Genomic DNA, 18,933 nt, shown 5'->3' with positions numbered 1-18,933 from the left:
AAGCATTTAAAAAACAAACTAACCATTGTGGAGCAACACAAATGACATTGCAGACTAGTACAGATTTATTTGGCTCAATTTCTATATTCATGTACATTTACATGTTCTTACTGTTTTGTTAAAAAACATCTCTTACATGCAAATTTCAACGCCAGTCTGTAAGTAACCTAAACCTTACAGTTCTGCACCAGCTTTCTGTTTTGCATAGAAGCCCAGATTGCAACTCTAGAGGGCCCACCACTGACTATAGTCCTGAATGGGTCACTAGAGAATATTGTCTATTCACTGTGTGATCTTGTGATGATGAGTTTTTGTTTAATAATTAGTATAAAAGGCAGCATTGTCTGACAGTGTCCATGCTACACTTCAGCCATTACAGTACAAGTCAGTCAGCCTGAGGAAATAACATAGCAGCTGTCACATGACATCTCACGCCCCCTTATCCCCCTGTGAATGTGCACAGTCCGTGGGAGTGGCGTCTAAGGGCTAATCCTATCACGCCACACTGCCTATAAAGAGAGAAGGTTTGGCCCTGGACTCGGCCCCCAGTCCAGTCTGTAGCATCTGATCTGACTGTGCTGCCGCGTCTGTCACCACCACACCAGCAAAAGTAAGCCATAACTGTTTCATGCCATAGTCAGGATCTCGCTGCTTGCTTGTAATGTGTTCTTTCTCTTCTGCACGATGTGTGTTTGTCTAGTGGTTTCCTATAGATTGTATATATCTATGTTGTGCTAGAGACTGCTCGGTGTCAGTGATCTTTCTGATCTGCTGCAGACCATCAATGTGCTAATCTGTAGATTGTCTTCCAGTTACTCCTGTGTTGCACCCTCTGGTCACATTTATTGTTTGACAAACTTCTAATAGTTTCTATAGGAAGTGTCTTAAATGACCCCCGAATCCTTTAGGAAGGCTAATGCATGATAATTCTGGCCATATATTTGTCTGATATTTATGCTCATTTCAGTAACTTAATGAGTTTGCAGAACATTAAACTTAGTACACATGTTACTCCTAAATATGCTGGTAAGATCTGAAAACTTGTTTTTAATTGTATTATATTTTAAAATGAGTGACTGTACTGCAGGATATTTCCATATAATGCTTCCTGGTAAAGTATGGTATGGTCCCTTGTGAGGCAATAGGGCAGGTTAGTTTCTGCTTTTGGTCCTTAAAATTCAATAGCAAAGCAGTTCCCAAACTTTATTCTTAACAGTCCAGATTTTTAAGGATGTCCATGCTTGTGCACAGATGGTATCATGAAACTGACTGAGGTGCTAATTAAGTTACCTGTGCTAAAGCATGTTTATTCTTTAAAATCTGGCCTGTCGGGGTGCTGTGAGGACTGAGTTTGGGAACCACTGGCTGCAATTGCATGGTATCTCCTTTATAAAGTGATGATAGATTACTGTGGCATGAAATAAGTATAGATGGCTCTGCCACATCAGATTACAATAGCCTGTGTGGGTAATATTTGTTAGTATATGTATGTGCCTTCAGCATGGTATAGACCAGGCAATCAGGCTGCCCTGTTGCAGAGAGGATGTAGTCAGGATTGTGATGGTTAGGGTTAGGCTGTGGGTGGGGTGGGTTTGGTTAAGGTTTGGGTTAAAATACGAACTGAAATCCTTATTCTGACTGTCAGGATTGTGTACCCTGAGCCGTAGCTAGACTTCTTGGTGCTCTGTACCAGAAAGAGCATTGGTGCCCCCCACCTCATTTTTTTAAATAGGTGCATAAGATAGTGCACCTGAAAAAGGACCATGGCCTCCTGGGGAAGGGCCAGGGAAGAGATGGGTGAGGCCAGGAAGTGCTGGGGATAAAAATGATAAACAGAAAATGGATAGGCCCAAACAGTGCCCCCTCCCCTGCAGGGAACTGTGCCATGGCACTGGTCACACTACCCTAGTTATGGCCCTGTCTGTACCCATCTTGTTTTAGTGTACAAAGATGCATCTTCTCTTAGTAACTGAAGAGGAAATATTAGTAAACTGATAAAGGGTTAATGCATTTGTGACTATGGATTTAGTATACTATTTGCACTTGTATCAAAAGGCCCCTAATGGTTTTGTAAAAATCAGTATTAATAACTCATTCGGTAAGTGATTTTCAGCTTATTAAATGGCTTTTAATGTTAGTTGCTTGCTGACAAGCATTTGTGTTAATTTACACATTGCTTCCAGTGTTCCCAAGTCTTAGCTCTAGGTACAAATCTGGCAGCTCGTATATAAGCTGCATCGAAGCTTTGACATTTATTTTCTGGACATTCAGTTGAGAGCAAAGAACGAAGCTTTGTGCACTGTGAACCTGAAGGGAAGCTGCATATACCTCTAACATACAGCATCTGACATAAGCACAAAATATTCCCTGTCCCAATCCATTCAAGGTGCAGACTTTAGGGAGACGCTATCAAACAAGTGCTTCTGCTGCAGAAGTTCTGCATATAGACGGAATGAGAGATTTTGGAAAGGGTCACTGTCATTCTGGTGCCCCGAACTGGCTGCGCAGGGCCTGGTACTCAGACCTGCATATACTCCTCGCAGACTATCCTTGTCCACTGCCTCCGGCTGGGCCTCCTTCAGCAAGGCTTATGTGGCATGGTGTGAAAGGCAGAGTTTTCATACATAGGTCCTTATTCAATTAGGTGCGAAAAGTCCCGGACTTTTCGCCGTCATCGCTGGTTTTGAATGCGGAAAAGTATCGTGCTTATCCCTGTATTCAATTCCAAAGGATGCGAAAACGTGTCTCGATGAAACTCAAACTGGCAAAGTGCTGACAAAATCAGCCTGACACTCTCCAAAAGAAGCACTAACATTGGGGATCATGGTAGATACCCCTGAATAGCCCTGCTGAAGCTATTTGGGGTACTTAATGCTTTCATCAGCTGCTAATTTAGTCTTTGCACAAGTGGTGAAGAATAGCATTTAGCAGATTTTTTTTTGGGTGGAAATTATGCCCAGCAAACTTGGGGTACAAGAAAATGGGTGCAAGCATGGTTAAAAATTGCAAAAGTGAGGTCTTAAAAAGCGTTAAAAACACACCTTCAGCAAGCACCTGCAATCAAAAATACACCCCCCCATACTTGCAGACCCCCCAAAGTCTATTTTGATAGTTTTTAAGTTTGTACCCCAACTTTGTACTTTTTTGCTCCCTTTTCCAAAGTCTTTTTTTTGGGGTGGCCTTTTTTTTTTTTTAGTTTACCTTACTTTGGGACCTGTCCTAAGGGTGCAGGGTGGCTTTTGCACCCCAAATCCGCAATTCTGCACTTTTTTCCGACAGCTATTCATAGGCGAAACTTTTCCACCGGGTACATTGCATTGTGGTTTTGCACCGGCGAAAATTCGCCACTAGTGAAATGACGACATCGGCGAAACTTTTTTGCCGAAAGCTGCTTTTCGCTGCTAATTGAATACGGCCCTGTACCATCTCTTGTGTTTCTTCAGTCAGGCTTGGATGCCCTTCTTTGCTTGGGATCTTTGAAGGTCCAGGTCTCTGCCCTGTCCATTTTCTTCCGACACAAGTAGACCTTGCTTCTGACGTACAGATGTTTTTGCAGGTGGTTCAGTCTTCAACCTCATTTTGTTCACCTGAAAGCTCCTATTGTAGTTTTAAGTTGTAGTTTTAAGTTTTGGTGGGGGACCAGCCCTCCTCCCATTCCTTGGCTGTGGTTCGTGTCTTGCAAATCTGTATCGGACTGCTCCATTGTGCAAGTCGGATTCCTTGTTCATTCTTTACGATGCGGTTAAGCACTGGTGGCCTCCTTTCAAACATTCTGATGCGTTGGATATGTCTGTCAATACGTCAGGCCTATTAGGCTGCGTCCCGGCCTCCACCAGTATATATTTCTACGCGCTCTGTTGGCTCATCCTGGTTAGCTTCCGGGAGGGGGGCAGGGGATTCTGTTTCCCAGCTGACGCACGGCCACTTGATTGGGGACTCGCACCTTTGTTCGTTTCTACAGGTTTGACACCTTTTGTGGCATCTGATTCTGTTTGGCTGCTTGGGTTTGCAGGTGTCGCAGCACTCCTGTAGGGTGTAGCTTTGGAACCTCCCCAGTCTTGACTCCAGTGTCCCCTGTGGATGAAAGAACATGATTTTGGTACACGCTGTTAAATCTGATTCCTGAGGGGACACTGGATGTCTACCCTGCGCTACACTCTGCTTCATGTTGCGGTGTGACTGCCTGTAATTGCAGTTTGTTGTCTTGCTGTTCCTGTTTGTTCTGGTCTTCCTCCTTATCTAGAGGTTTTTTTTTGTTTGTTTTTTTTCCCTCAACGTCTGCCCTTCACTTAGTTATAGAAACTGAGCCAAAAGCAAAGAGGGGTAGGAGCCAGTTACATTTCTTAAAGTGCCAGCTCCACTCTATACCCCACAGTCTTGGCTCCAGTGTCACCTGTGGAATCAGATTTAGCGGTGAGTACCAAGATCCTGTTATCTGTACGCCTGGCTATGTACGGGCGACCCACCTGTACATTGACTGCAGACACCACTGACCTCACAACTTTGTGGGCAAATTTAAATGCCCGCTCAGTTGTAAGGTCATCCCACACATTGAGTGTTGGCACGACAGCTGGTCAGCAGTTTTGTCTCTAAGTGCAGTGCTATTTTTTTAGCAGGTACTCTGTTCCTGAACCTCTGACGTAATGTCCTGGGCCAAAATGTATTTTCCATAAGATTTATTTTAAAGGCCCTTTTGAGTGGCTGAATAGGATATTTTGGGTGAAAACACATGGGATCCATGATGATGTCACCATTTCAGGACAAAAAGACCACTTTTCGTGTTTTTTTTTTTTTTTTTTGGGGGGGGGGGGGGACTTCGTGGCTAGTCCCGGGGAATCCATTAGCGCCCGAACAATGTTTGGGGATAATTGGATACCAGCCTAAGGGGACACTCCCTATTCGCCGCTAATTGGATACCCCCCTAAGGCCAATATTTTATAGTTTTAGGGGTGTATTTACAAAAGTGTGGATTTTAAAAAAACAAACAAAACAAAAAAAAAAACGTGCTTTTTGCCTGCTTTTTTTTTAAAAGGGCAATATTAACCATAGTATCTAATGCAATACAAGCCTGCTTTGACACTACTTTTTTTTTTTTTTTCACTGCAGATATCAAGGGTTTTCAAAATCAACTGCTTGGTTTCACACAATTTTGTTCACACGTTATTTAGCAGTTTCAGAACTGGCGCCTTTTTGGTTTGCACAAGGCGGTAGTATTGGCTCACCGTATGGATATAGTAGAGGGTTAACCTTCTTTTTTTTTTTTTCTGCTGTGCACAGAAATGACAGAATAATATAGTAATGTATTAACAGTCTCTCAAGGACATATAAAAGGGAGTGCACAGTTTAAAAGGACAGGAGAATGATCATTACAATAGCCTTGAGGTAAATGAGAAAATGTCTGCCGTTGTCCATGTACAGGTCCTGCATTACAACATTTAACCTCTAGGTGACAGCTCTAAACTATCAGTCTCTGTTTTTTTTTTTTTTTATTGTTTTGCAACTTCATTGTTAATAAGCAAATGGTCTCCAAATGTAAAATGTCAGCATTTAAACTTTCTGGCTGCACACTATACTTCCCACACTCATGAATATTGTGTTATGCAACAGCTTCTTTGTATTTTCTCAAGTATGGCTGCATATATTCTCATGAAAATGAGAATAAAGCCAAGTTGAATGTATATTGATAGAGCTAAACAGATGCATTAATGACCCCAGCACTAACTTGCAAACCCCTATGATATATCTTGATATATACATGTGTAGCACCAGGATCTCTTATTAAGTGAATTCTATTGCTTACACTTTGTTCTTTTTCAGTGCATGACTACACAATCCTCTATTTCGATGTCAATGGTAAGTACAAAGGTCCACCTATGTTACTTGCTTGTCTCACTTTAATGTTAATGTGGTGAGAGCATACCCCCCCATGACTTTAAAAGTTGGCTCTTAAGTCTGGTCCATCGATTGGGAACATGTTAGCAATTCAATATCCCCTGTGCTGTTAAAACCATACAAAACCGTTAAGGAGCATAAGTGCATGTGTTCCTGTTCTGTGCTTGTCTAAGTATCAAATGTCTGGAACTTTGAAAATGATGGGTGATTGTGTATAATGGAAATGCTGCCTGTACCTATATACAGGTGAGGAAATGTGATGCTATGCCAAGCCCACCTCAAGGACAAACATGTGACCCTACTCTGCGGAGCCATGCCCTGATAGCTACAAAGCAATGAAAAGCTGCTGGTAATGACTCTATGGTTATGTATCTGCAGGTTTTGGAAGTAGAATCTTAAGCATTTCATTTCCTATAAAATGGTAGTCGGGGGGACAACAAGAGGAGGGCGGTAGCTTGTCTCTAGGTCATCTTTAAAGGTGGCTAATCTTTTAAGCTGGGTACACACTAAATGATGTGTGTACCCAGCGATAACATGATAAATTGCACCCTCTGTACACACCACACAATGCAGTGGATGGTGCGATGTGTAGTTCCATGTAGCACAGCAGATGAGAGGATGCGATTAATGACCCACGGGCAAGCGTGATTAGGCATACACAATATGCTTTCTGTACAATGTATTATTCCGATCTGCCTTGGAATAATTTATTGTGCAATGGATCATGTAATGTACCCACCTTTTATAGAGATGTAGCATTGCTATGTCCCTGATGATGCAGATTCCTGTATACACTATGTAGACAAAGTGATTGGACACTGACCGCAAATAGATCAATGACATTTTATTGAAGTCAGTACTTTGTAGATCTACCACTTGCAGTGATTACTGCAGACACCCTTCTTGGCAAATTGTCCAAAAGTTCCTGGACTTTGTCATTTCACCTTTAAGTACAGTAACCAAGTGACACTGCAAGTAGTCTGCCTAGATCTCACCCATCACTCCAAATTGTCTCAGAGGTTCTCAATGGGGTTAAGATCTGGACTCTGAGCTGGCCAGTCCATCCGGCTTACCAAATTTTCTGTATACCAGTCCAGCGTTGACCTGGAAACAAGACGGGTGGCATTTTCCTGATAAAAACATTTTTCTGTAGAACTGCAAGTGCATGGGCCTCCCTACCAAGTGTTGTCAAAACCACCTCATTAGTGGCCATTTGGAACTTCTGTGGAATGGTATGTATTTCATTTCTGCAGGGTGTCCAATCACTTTTGTCTACATGGTGTATATACTAGACTGGGGATATGGACCTATTTCTAAATTCATCTTCTGTTCCAAATTTGCTTGTCCCAGTCTATTAATTCATGCCTATAGCTAACGGGTGTTGCTGCCACCTTTTACAGTATCAGGCACTCTACGCTGTTGGGCCCACTCATTAAATAGCCAGAAGAATGGGGTATAGCATGACTTCACATGTGCACTTTACTGATCTGCAGTGCTGACTTATGGTGCGTACACACTGTACGATAAAAATGCACAATATCGACCATATCGTTATCTTTAATTTCTTGGTGCCCCACGACCAGCGATGCGCGGGCATGTATGGATGATAACTAGATTGACCATCACCCATGCATGCAGGCCAACCTGGTTGATATCGACCAGGTTACATAGGGACCCGCAATCGTTGATCGTGGGTAGCTGGCTCTTCATTGGTGTGCTGGATGAACGATGACTATCATCCAGCACACCAGGAAGGTGCAGGACGATCAATCGGCGATAGTTATCGCTGACTGAATGGTGTACGCACCATTAGGGCGGGATGTATGAAGTGTTCATTACCGCACCGCAGTATGTACCTAGAATATTACAAAGGACAGCTCTCCCGATATTGGCTGTCCTTTGCAATGGCTCCAGACAGGGACTTCCGGGTATAACACAGAGAAGTCCCTCTGGCATCCTTCTATGCATGCGCAGAAGGACACGGGGGGGTGATGGATCCGATCGGATCCCTCCCAAAGGAGTGTCCCGATAAACCCATAGGCCTCTATTGGGACGAAGCGTTCTGGTGCTTTGTAAAATTGTACATATGGGAAATGCGGTAAAACCCCCCAAAAACTGCATTTTTGGATGTTTTGCCACATTTTCCCAGTTACCAGGTGGTGTCAGACCTGTGCTTTCTGCACCCAGCATGTAAATGTCTCCACCTCCCGGGATTTATCCTCTTACATTTGTTATGCTCTGTTCACTGTCATAAGTAGTGGTTGAAAGAATATGGCTGTTTTACATGACATGCTGGAATGTGGACATGGATGAGAAGTGCAGAGGGTGCAAATGAAAGTTCTACCATAGGTTCAATTTAAAATTCGAAATTTAACTCCACATATCCAGTCATGGCCAAACCCATTATACTACTTTATGGTTATTGCTCTTTTCCAGGTCGTTGTGAAGCCATGCGGATGCTTATGGCTGACCAGGGCGTAGACTGGAAGGAGGAGGTGGTGTCATTTGATACCTGGATGGGAGGGGACATGAAAAAAGAAGCGGTAAGGTTACAAGGAACAAAGTACAGTCGCATAATGACCACTGGCATATGTAGCAGTGACTACTAGACTTTTTTTTTTTTTTTTTTTTTACTCTTTCCCCTTTAGACATGGGTTAGGATGCTGTGAAATCATGGGGCTTTAGTTACTGTATTAAAATGATAACCTTGTAGCAAATATGCAATTTTAACCATTTAATGACTAATCATATAATAGTTCATCTCTATAATAAGCAAAGTCTGTCTGTCTGAGTTTTGTACCTTGCTCCACCGAATTTGGCATGGTGGTGTAGTTTGACCAGGATAAGGATTTTGCCTATGTTTGAACTTCATCAGGGCCACACTCTCAAAATCTCATAAAAATGAGACTGTTAAATTACACATGTTCTGGGGCTTGCTTCATGCACACAATGTGACCGTACCTGGCAGGCTTATGAGCAGCTCAGTGCTCTATACATTCAGACTGGCAGACTGCATAATCAATCCACAATCTTTGTTCCTGGCAAAGTTTAGCATACAGAGATTACAAACCGCAGGGCAGGATGACTGCAGCCATAGTGTCACTGTGGACATTCTCTTCCCCCCCAAGATGGCAGCCATCCAATAGCATGACAGTCTGCTGCAGTTTCTGGCTGAGGAGCTGGCAGTCTGCTGCAGCTGGCTTGCATGACCCCATGGTCACTCAGCTGGCCGAAGGGATTGCAGGTTGTCCGATGCTACGTCCTTGGACTAACATGTTAGCAGCTGCGATAGCATATCCGCCCGCAGCTGAATCACCCCCTCTGTTCTGCAGTGATTTTCTGAAAATTAAGTGGTCTTGGAAGCTATACTTGCTGTATTTGTGTTCTGCAACTCCTGATATACCCCATTCCAAACTATGAGAATACACCTCCCTTTACTCCTAATTTGCATAGTTATCCAGGGTATAGGTGAGGGCAAGTCGGGGTCCATTCTTCAACCAGGGCAACGTCTGGTATCCCAGCTAGTAACTAAAATTAGAACAATTGATAACTGATTTGCAATATCTGTTTAGATACAGTACCAGAAGGACAGTTATGTTAAAATCTACAGATTGCACGCAAGATGTAATTTTTAGAGTGTATATTTTAAGAATCCATATTAAAATTTTTACATATAATAGACTTGTGCCAGGAAATCTGTGGTGTCTATCTAGTAATGCTTAGGTCTTCTTTTCAGTTAACTAAAGTACATTGTAGATAGTGTACACCATACCTCCTGACTAATGGCCCGCAATTCCTTAATTCTGGTGTAGTGGAACCCTGCCATTGATGGCACCTTGAACTGCAACCCACGTGCTCTATTGTGTTCAAATCTGGCAAACAAGGGGGCTATATCATTATGCCAAACTCAGGGGAATGCTTCTCCAGCTGTAATCAGGTGGCTATGGACCTGTGTACATGAATTGTTATGCTAAAAAAGCCTGCTTTCGTCTGAGTGAATGCATAAAATGTTCGGACAAATGATCCACAAGGATGGTTGTGTAGCATCTGCTGGTCAGTAATGTCTGCAGATGTATCGGATGTCCTAACGTATGCCAGCTGAAAACACTGCACACTATATAACAGAGCGACTGCTGCCCTGGACTGTACCTTGTTGGTATGTGGGGTCCATTGCATGGTGGGGTTTTTCCACATGTGCAATCGTCCATCTGCCCAAAACAGTTGTAACTTCAATTCTTCAGGCAATGCTACACATTAGCAGTCATCTTTCATCCAGTGGTGGTGTTCATGAGCCCTGGTGATGCACAGAGCCTTGTGCTGTGGGGTCAGTAATGAGACCCAAACTTGCTGTCTACTCTTATACCCCATAAAACAGGCCTGGTTAGCCTGTGGCTCTCCTATTGTTGCAAAACTGCAAGTTCTAGCATACCCTCCCACCAATCAGCTGGTAGACCATGCTGGGACTTGTAGTTTCACATCAGCTGAAGAGCTGCAGGTTGTCCAGGCCTGCCATTGAAGAAAGGGAATATTAAACTGTTCAAACACTTGTAATCATATGGGGCCACAAGTAACAACTTAAAGATATAACTGCATATATACACTGATCAGCCATACCATTAAAACAGCTGACACAAGAAGTTAACCTGTCTTGTTACTATGGCATCTGTCAAGGAGTGGGGTATATTGGGCAGCAAGTGAACAGGCAGCTCTTGAAGTTGATGTGTTGGAAGCAGGAAAAATTGGCCAGTGTAAGGTTCAGAGTGACTTTAACAAGGAAATTGTGGTGGCTAGATGACTGGCTAAGAGCATCTCCAAAATGGCAGGTCTTGTGGGGTGTTTCTGATGTGCAGTAGCTAGTACCTACCAAAAGTGGCTCAAGGAAGGACAACGGGTGATCTGGCAACAGGGTCATGGATGCCCAAGGCTCATTGATGCACGTGGGTCCAGTGAAAGCTAGATGTCTGGTCCTAGCTCACAGAAGAGCTGCTGTAGCACAGATTGCTGAAAGTTAATGCTGGCTATGATGGAAAAGTGTCAAAACACACAGGGCGGGATGCAGCAAAGGAAGAAATGCCGTCAGACCCAGAAAATGTGTGTTTGACTGCATTTCTCATATTTATTTATTACCAGTTATTTATATAGCACACACATATTCCGTAGCACTTCACAGAGAATATCTTACCATTCACATCTGTCCCTGCCCCAGTGGAGCTTACACTCTATATTCCCTACCACATGCTCACAAACTTACACACTATAGTCAATTTTGTGGGGACCCAATTAACCTACAAGTATATTTTTGGAGTTTGGGAGGAAGCCGGAGTACCCGGAGAAAATCCACGCAAGCAAAGGGATAATATACATTCTCCACACAGTTAGGGCCGTAGTGGGAATCGAACCCATGACCTCAGTGCTGTGAGGCAGTAATGCTAACCATTACACAATCTGTGCTGCCCACAATCCATATGCACCAATCCACGGAATGCGATGCACTCTGGGGCTTGGTTGCAGTGGATAACGCTATCACCTGATGGTGTTGCCCTATAGAAGCCTATGGGCTTCTATCGGGAATGCTGTGAGGGATCAAATCTGATCCCTCCCAGCACCTCCACGGTGCGTGCATCCTTCTGCACATGCACAGAAGGACGTAAGAGGGGCTTCTGGGTCATAGACCCAAAAGTCCCTCATTAGCAAAGGACAGCTCTTGCCGAGAGAGCTGTCCTTTGCGGCGTCCTTAATGCATACTAGCGTTGCGAACGCCGCCATGTATACAAAGGGTGGTAGGATGCATTGTCATGCATCCCACTCAGTGCATTGCAGCTTGCTCTGCATTGTTGCTGCATAGCCGCAGACTGGTCAGAGTACCCATGCTGAGCACTGCCCAAAGCACTTACAATGGGCATGTTAGTCTAAACAGGACCATGGAGCAATGGAAGAAGTTGGCCTGGTCTGATGAATCGCATTTTCTTTTACATCCTGTGGACGGCGGGGTGCTTTGCTTACCTGAGAAGGCAAGCTGGCTGAGACATTGTGATTCTCTAGGAAACCTAATGCTGGGTACACACTGGTCGATATATCGCAGGCGCGTAAGCAGGTGTGTACCTGCGATATGTCTGAACACTGTTTAGATCGCATTGGCTGTGTAGCACAGCAGATAGCTGACATATCTGCACATAGTGCTGTGTATAGGATGTGGTCATAATCCTGGTAAATGGGATGCTGGCATTTAGAATACCAGCGCCGCAATCTCAACACCTGTCAGAATCCCGGCCCCGGAATCTTGAAGGTAAGTGGGGTTGGGGGGAGAGTTGGGCACTAAGGGGAGGATAAGGGTTAGGTTGTGGGGGGGAGGATAGGTTTAGGCTGTGTGGGGGGGGGGGCAGTTAGGTCTAGGTAGGAGAGGGGTTGGGATACTTACTGACGGGTGTCTGTATCCTAACCCTGATGGAATGCCGGCATTAGAATTTTGACCACCGGTATCCTGTACCCAACCTGCTTGTATAAGGGTGGTCAGCCAACTGCCTGTACACTCGCTGCAGAGGCCGCTGGTGACTGACATCACAACTAGGCAGGCACGTGTATATGCCCACCCAGTTGTGACCTCAGGAGCAACACATCAGGCTGACAATTGGCAAGTATGTATGCACTTAGACCAATAGTCAGATAGGACAGCGGAGCAGCTGGACAGCCGATCCGTCATTCCTAGTGTGTACCTAGCTTCAGGTCATGCCATTCATGTGGATGTTACTTTGACATGGACCACCTACCTAAACCTTGTTGCAGACCTCTTTCAGCAGGATAATGCTCCCTGCCACACTGCAAAAATTGTTTAGGAATGGTTTGAAGAACATAACAAAGATTGCAAGGTGTTGACTTGGCCTCTAAATTCCTCAGATCTCAGTCTGAGCATTTGTGGGATGAGCTGGTAAGTCAGTCATGGAGGCTCTAACTCGTAACTTAAAGGAAATACTGCTAATGTCTTGGTGCCAGATACCACAGGACCCCATTAGAGGTCTTGTGAAGTCCATACCTCGACTGGTCAGCGCTGTATTGGTGGCATGAGGGGACATGCATAATATTAGGCAGATTATTTTAATGGTATGACTGATCGGTGTATATCGCTTAAATTGAGTAGATGCCAATTAATGTGGGGGTGTGTTGGCATGTACTGGGAATGGAAGCATGTTTAAATATCATGCTTTATAAAGTCTTGTGCCAGAAAAACAGATATCACTGGTTCTCAAACTCTGTCCTCTGGACTCCAAACGTGCATGTTTTCCAGGTCTTACAGAATTACTCTGCTCCACCTGTGGATCTTTCAAAATGTATCAGTGAGTAATGAATACACCTGTTGGGTGAACTGTGTGGGGTCCTGGGGACAGCTTGAGAACCACTGCTATATTATATATATATATATATATATATATTACATTTGTTTCTATATTATATATATATATATATATATAATTTTTTTTTTTCTTTTTGAGTTTTTTTGCAGTGTGGGACAGTCCTTCTTTTTTTTTTTTTTCTTTTTTTTTTTTCCCTAGCCAGCTCTCCATTCTATGCTATTAATTTTTCATGTATATTTTAGTATCAATATGTTCCAACAACCACAAATGCAGTAACTCAGGTCACATATATTTCAATTATGCTATATATTACAATCCCCATTCATCAATTTAAATTTTACAAGCATGCGATGGCAGATATCTTACTTTAGAGTCCATTCTTATGTTTGAACTATAGCCAGATCAATTCGGAAAACGTTTACAAGTTTATATTTCAGTGGAGCCGATTACAGATATATTGGTTCCACTGAATAAACTAAAGACTCCCGTACATTTGTGATAGACTTGGACAATAGCCATTTTTCCCCAATCTGCATAAATGGGGTCATTTATGGGGTAAACCAATTGACTATTCCGACCAAAGTGATCAGAATCTGTAAATGAGGTTGTCCATGTTGTGTTTAAGGCCAATCAGGGTGGTAGATTGCTAGTGTATTGCATAGTTGCCTACCTTTTGGCTTCTCCTCCCAGGGAGAAGCCTTGGTAGGAGAAACAGGTGGGCTGTGACGGGGGTGGAGCCTGACAGTTTGCATAATTAAGCTCCGCCCCTTTGTGGCAGATTGTTGCGATTGGCTTAAATTTAAATAGGGGGTGGGGCTAAATGATGCAATTCACTGAATTGCATCATTAAGCCCCGTCCCCTACACAGGGACCCACAATTGCTGCAGAAATTCTGCCCACTTCACTAGGAAGTGGGCAGAATGCGGGAGAGGTGCCTACCCTTCCAGGGGTGCGGGTGGGGGTTACCAGAAAACAGGGAGGGTAGGCATGTATGGTGTATTGTAACGTTCATCTAATTTGCAGACTGTTACTAGTAAAATGAGCCTTTCAAGATTGGCAGCTCTGTCTTTAATGTATGGATGTAGATTGGGGGAAAGAAATCACCGGATCTGTGAATCCTGCTTTTGTGATAGCAGGTATATGGGCCCCTTTATGCAATCCAGACTGTTACCGCAGAATAAAACAATTTATCAGTTTAATTACATGTTAACTAGCATTTCCTTTTCAGTATTTAACGATAAACCTTAATCCTTTAACATATTAGCACAGCCACATAGTCTTTTGCACTGTGGGAAAGTATAAACATATGGCTAATGCTATGTTGATTATTCAAAGTTATTTTCCATTTCCTAATTGACCTATCGCCACATCTTTATCTAAAGAGAACACATGGGCAGGATGCAGCAAAGTCGCAAATGCGGTCAAGCCCCTGAAAATGCGGGGGTTTGACTGCATTTCTCATATGCACCAAGCCTCGTAATGTGCTACATGTTGGGGCTTGGATGCGGTGGGCAATGCCATCTTCAGTTGGAGTTGTCCGATAGAAGCCTATGGGCTTTTATGCACTACTTCCGCCCTGGAAGGGATCCAATCTGATCCCTCCCAGCAACCGCAACCGCTGCGGCACATCATTCTGCGCATTCTCAGGAGGACTTCTGGATTATAGACCCAGAAGTCCCTCACTCGCAAAGGACCGCTCTTACTGAGAGAGCTGTATTTAGTGATTTTCTTCATGCATACCACTGTAATTAACACCGACATGTGAAGAGTGGTGGGATACATCGCACCCTGAATACGATGAATCGTGCATCCTGCCCCATATATTTATACCATCTCGAATACAACATGCAAAACTCATCCCAAATGGTCTGTTGTAGTTTGTGTTTAATTATAAACACTATCGTTTTCAGTGGTCATGGTTGGAAATTGGATTGTGGGTTGAAAACGTCAAAACTGTTAACTTGGGCAACAAATATCGCTAAGACTAGAAAACTACCTAATTTTATGATTCTTTTCTGTAGCTGGCCATGTGTGTAATTGGTAATACAAAAACTATTTTTTTTCTTTTCTCCCTGACTTCACGATTCTCCAATCCACCAATATGCACCCATACTTTTCAGATACTTCCCAGTGATTTGCAGATCATTTTCAGCTAAAAACAGATCTGCCAATTGTGAGTCTCATCATTTTACTAGTAACAGTCGGCAAATCGGCTTACTTTTACATTACACTAGCAATCTGTAGCCCCGATTGGTCGGTGAAATCCAGCATGCTGGATAACTTTATTTACAGATTCCAATTAAATTTTTTTTTGGTCACGATAGGCAATTTGTGAGCCCCATACATTGCAGAGATTTATACATAATCCTCTGCAAAATGGGGTACTGCCCCATGTATGTGACCCTTAACAAAGGTTTTGTCTAAGAGTAGATAAATGTTAGCCTTAGGTTTCCTACACCTGCCTGTGTAGCCCCTAGCAACCAGACAGCTTTTAGATGGCATTTATCAAGTACAGTCTATTATGTATGGATGTATGTTCTCAGAAATGTGTGTTCACCACCAACACGAAGTTGGAGTGTGGTAATCCCTTGTTTGAGGTCTTCAAAAATGTTCCACAGGGAAACTGAGGGCCCTAATAGTCAGCTATGCATAACCCCTTTAGCACCTCTTTTCCACCAAAAAACCTGGGTCTGACCTGGGATTTTGGAAGTCATTCCAACCCAGGTCAAACCCCGTTTGCACTGCACCTTCGATCTGGGTTACTCCCAGGTCAGCCCTGTTCACACTGAACCCAAGTCTGCCCTGCTAAACTTGAAGTAATAAAGTGGGAGGTGACTGCTCCACAACCACCATTCAGCTAATTTTAGGCATGACCCAGGTTGGATAACCTGGGTTGCGCCATTTACACTGCACCATTACCCAGATCCATCCCTTATAACTACCTGGGTTGGATTCCTAGGTCAGTTGACCAGGGTTATTTTTCAGGGACCATTTTTACACTAAGTTGTGACACGGGTAGACCCGACAATATCCCGGGTTTTTGTAGCAGAGTATAAAAGGGTTATGTCCTCCTTTCAATATTTAACAAACAGCGGTAATCTAATATTACTGCCATTGTCACTGTGGGCTTCATTTAGTAATGAGTTTTATCATACACAACGAGTAATGAAACTTGAGTATGATGGATGGTTTCCAGCTAATCTAATCCCAACTGCCATATTTCAAACTGATTGATTGGCTGGAGTACCATTCTCATATGCAACGAGTTTCAACTCTCATTGTGTAAGATAAAACTCCTTGATAAATGGGCCCCTGTATCGCTTACACCATCTATAGCTGGTGAAAGCGATAGTCCCCATTGCCGGCAATAGGGACCCGGGAGCAGCCTTTCCGGCTTCAGTGACGCAAGCTAGGTTTTGCTGTGCACTCCCTGGGTGAAAGTGTCATGCGCATGATACGGCAACCCACCTCTGCCAGCAACAGGGCAGAAGATGCTGCTGGAGAGGAAAGTAATGCTGAATACTGGTAATATATTTGTTAGTATCACTGCAATACTAAACAAAATATGCCGCTGGTAACAACGTACGCTGATAAATGGAGCCCTAAATGTTTGACTTTTTTTTTTTTTTTTTAGATTTCTTATGACCTCTGATAGTTTGGTTTTCATGCTATCATTTTTTTTTTTTTTTATTCTTACCAGGTGTTTGGTCAACTTCCAGGATTCAAAAATGGTGATTTCACGCTGTACCAGTCAAACGCAATCTTGCGGTATCTTGGCAGGAATCATGGTATGTGCCTTTCTAAATGGGCTACTTGATGCACACTGGGGATGATGTTTCAAACCTTTGAGACTTATAAAGTGGAGAAGTTACCCATAACAAGCGGCTTCTAGCTATTGATCTAGTAGTCAACATAATAATTTAGACGCTAATTGGATGCTATTTGTGACTTCTCCACTTTATCTCTCTCGAAGGTTGGATACCCCTAGATCTCTTTACATTACTGTGCTTGTGCCCACCAATTTTATTGTCTTGTAGGTCTCTATGGCAAAAATTCAGATGAGGCGACACTCATAGACATGGTAAACGACGGGGTGGAAGATCTCAGGGTGAAATACCTCCGTCTGATATATCAGAACTATGTGAGTATGGCCATGTTGGTAATACCTGGGTCATTGATGGTCCTCCACACTACTTACTCCCGATTTTATTCTTGTTGCCCTCTTTAGGAAGCTGGAAAAGAGGATTACATTAAGGCTCTGCCTAACGATCTTGGTCACTTTGAAAAAATCCTTTGTAAAAACAATGGTGGGAAAGGCTTTACCGTAGGCGATGAGGTGAGAACTGGTTGGGACAGTGTATAGTTGTATAGCAGATGACAAAATAAACCTATTAACTGCAGTAGGCTGCTCACAGTACAGGATTCGGTGTCCATGCTGCTCCTTTTTATTTGACAACTGGTGAATAAATCTATATTTTAGATATTACCTGATGTATTTACCGAAATGTACATGGTTAAGTGTTTTAGCTAGGCAGAATACTGTACAGTGATTATGCTGTATGCCTGAGCTTTTCTCCAGGAAATAGACCATTGTATGTAATTCAAGCAGTTGGCCACTAAGAGGGTGACAACATGCATCTGCAATTAGTGTCTATAGCCAGTAGACCTCACCTGTTCTATGTACTTCCCACTCTCTACAGCCCCCTCTGCTGGCCATTCAGCAAGCCAGGTTGCTTACATGTTCCATATACTAAATTGCACAAAACTTAAGATGGTGGTTCCTGAAGACTTTATTTTTCCCTGTTGTCTACACATTTTATATGTAATTTGAATAATGTTTTTGTGCCAATGCATTAAACCAGTTTTTATATTGTGACTGAAACACTTAAGTAATTTTTGCCCTGTCAGCTCAGTTTTACACTTTATTTGTCTGTCCTGAGCAAAGGACACAAGATGTCTTGCAAAAGAAAATATAATCCTTATGAAGATACAAGTAGGCGATTAATTGCTATGGGTATTATTCACAACTTACTGTGTTATAACATACTATCTTTTCAGATTTCCTTTGCAGACTATAACTTGGTGGATAATCTGCGCAACCATCTTGTACTGGTTCCAGACTGTCTTTCGGGCTTTCCATTGCTCTCTGCCTATGTCACCCGCGTCAGCAGCCGTCCTAAACTTGCAGCCTTTCTCTCCAGTGATGCCCACAAGAGAAGACCAATCAATGGCAATGGCAAGCAGTAGAAGAAGGCAAAGTGTAGAAATGAGCAGATTCTGTGATGCCTAGTATCTAGATGTGTGGGCAGCCATTGTAATCTATAACCGTCCCTTTAAACACAATGTGAATTCTGTGTATTGATGTTACTACAGATGGAGTCGTTACTGGATATGATTTAATAAAGTTTGAAGTCATGTTGCAAGCATATTTATAATATTTTTGTTACCATTTCCAGGGATGTTTGCTGCTGGAGAACTGCATCTAAGGGCCTCATGCTTGATGAAGTCAAAGCATACCGCAGTGCTCTATCACAATGTTGTGGTTAATGACTGAGTATTTTGCACAATATAAACCGAAACCTAGATACATCGAAATAGGAATTGGTTATGAAATTTGTGGTAAATGCCATGCATTTTACTGAGGGACAGATCTGTACAATCTGACTGCTGTTGGAGACTAAGGACAGTGGGA

At 43.0% G+C, this 18,933-nt stretch overlaps 1 protein-coding gene across 1 annotated transcript; it reads left to right on the top strand.

Moving 5' to 3' along the window:
- The first annotated feature begins 529 nt into the window (after positions 1–529).
- On the top strand, positions 530–18,669 carry LOC148522879 (glutathione S-transferase P 1-like). The gene is made up of 7 exons (XM_088473473.1): positions 530–610; positions 5,818–5,853; positions 8,329–8,435; positions 16,942–17,029; positions 17,279–17,382; positions 17,470–17,577; positions 18,300–18,669. Coding segments are annotated over exons 1-7 (633 nt in total). The 5' UTR covers positions 530–609; the 3' UTR covers positions 18,489–18,669.
- The last annotated feature ends 264 nt before the right edge of the window (positions 18,670–18,933 follow it).

Source organism: Taudactylus pleione, unplaced genomic scaffold, assembly GCF_031769625.1.
Source record: "Taudactylus pleione unplaced genomic scaffold, aTauple2 ptg000136l, whole genome shotgun sequence".
NCBI lineage: Eukaryota > Metazoa > Chordata > Amphibia > Anura > Myobatrachidae > Taudactylus > Taudactylus pleione.
Note: the sequence above shows the minus strand (reverse complement) of the source record. Positions and strands in the feature narration are given on the sequence as shown.

Coding starts and splice junctions, on each gene's coding strand:
- LOC148522879 (XM_088473473.1), top strand. Junction 17,030..17,278: donor GTATCTTGGCAGGAATCATG/GTATGTGCCTTT, acceptor ATTGTCTTGTAG/GTCTCTATGGCAAAAATTCA. Junction 17,578..18,299: donor GCTTTACCGTAGGCGATGAG/GTGAGAACTGGT, acceptor CTATCTTTTCAG/ATTTCCTTTGCAGACTATAA.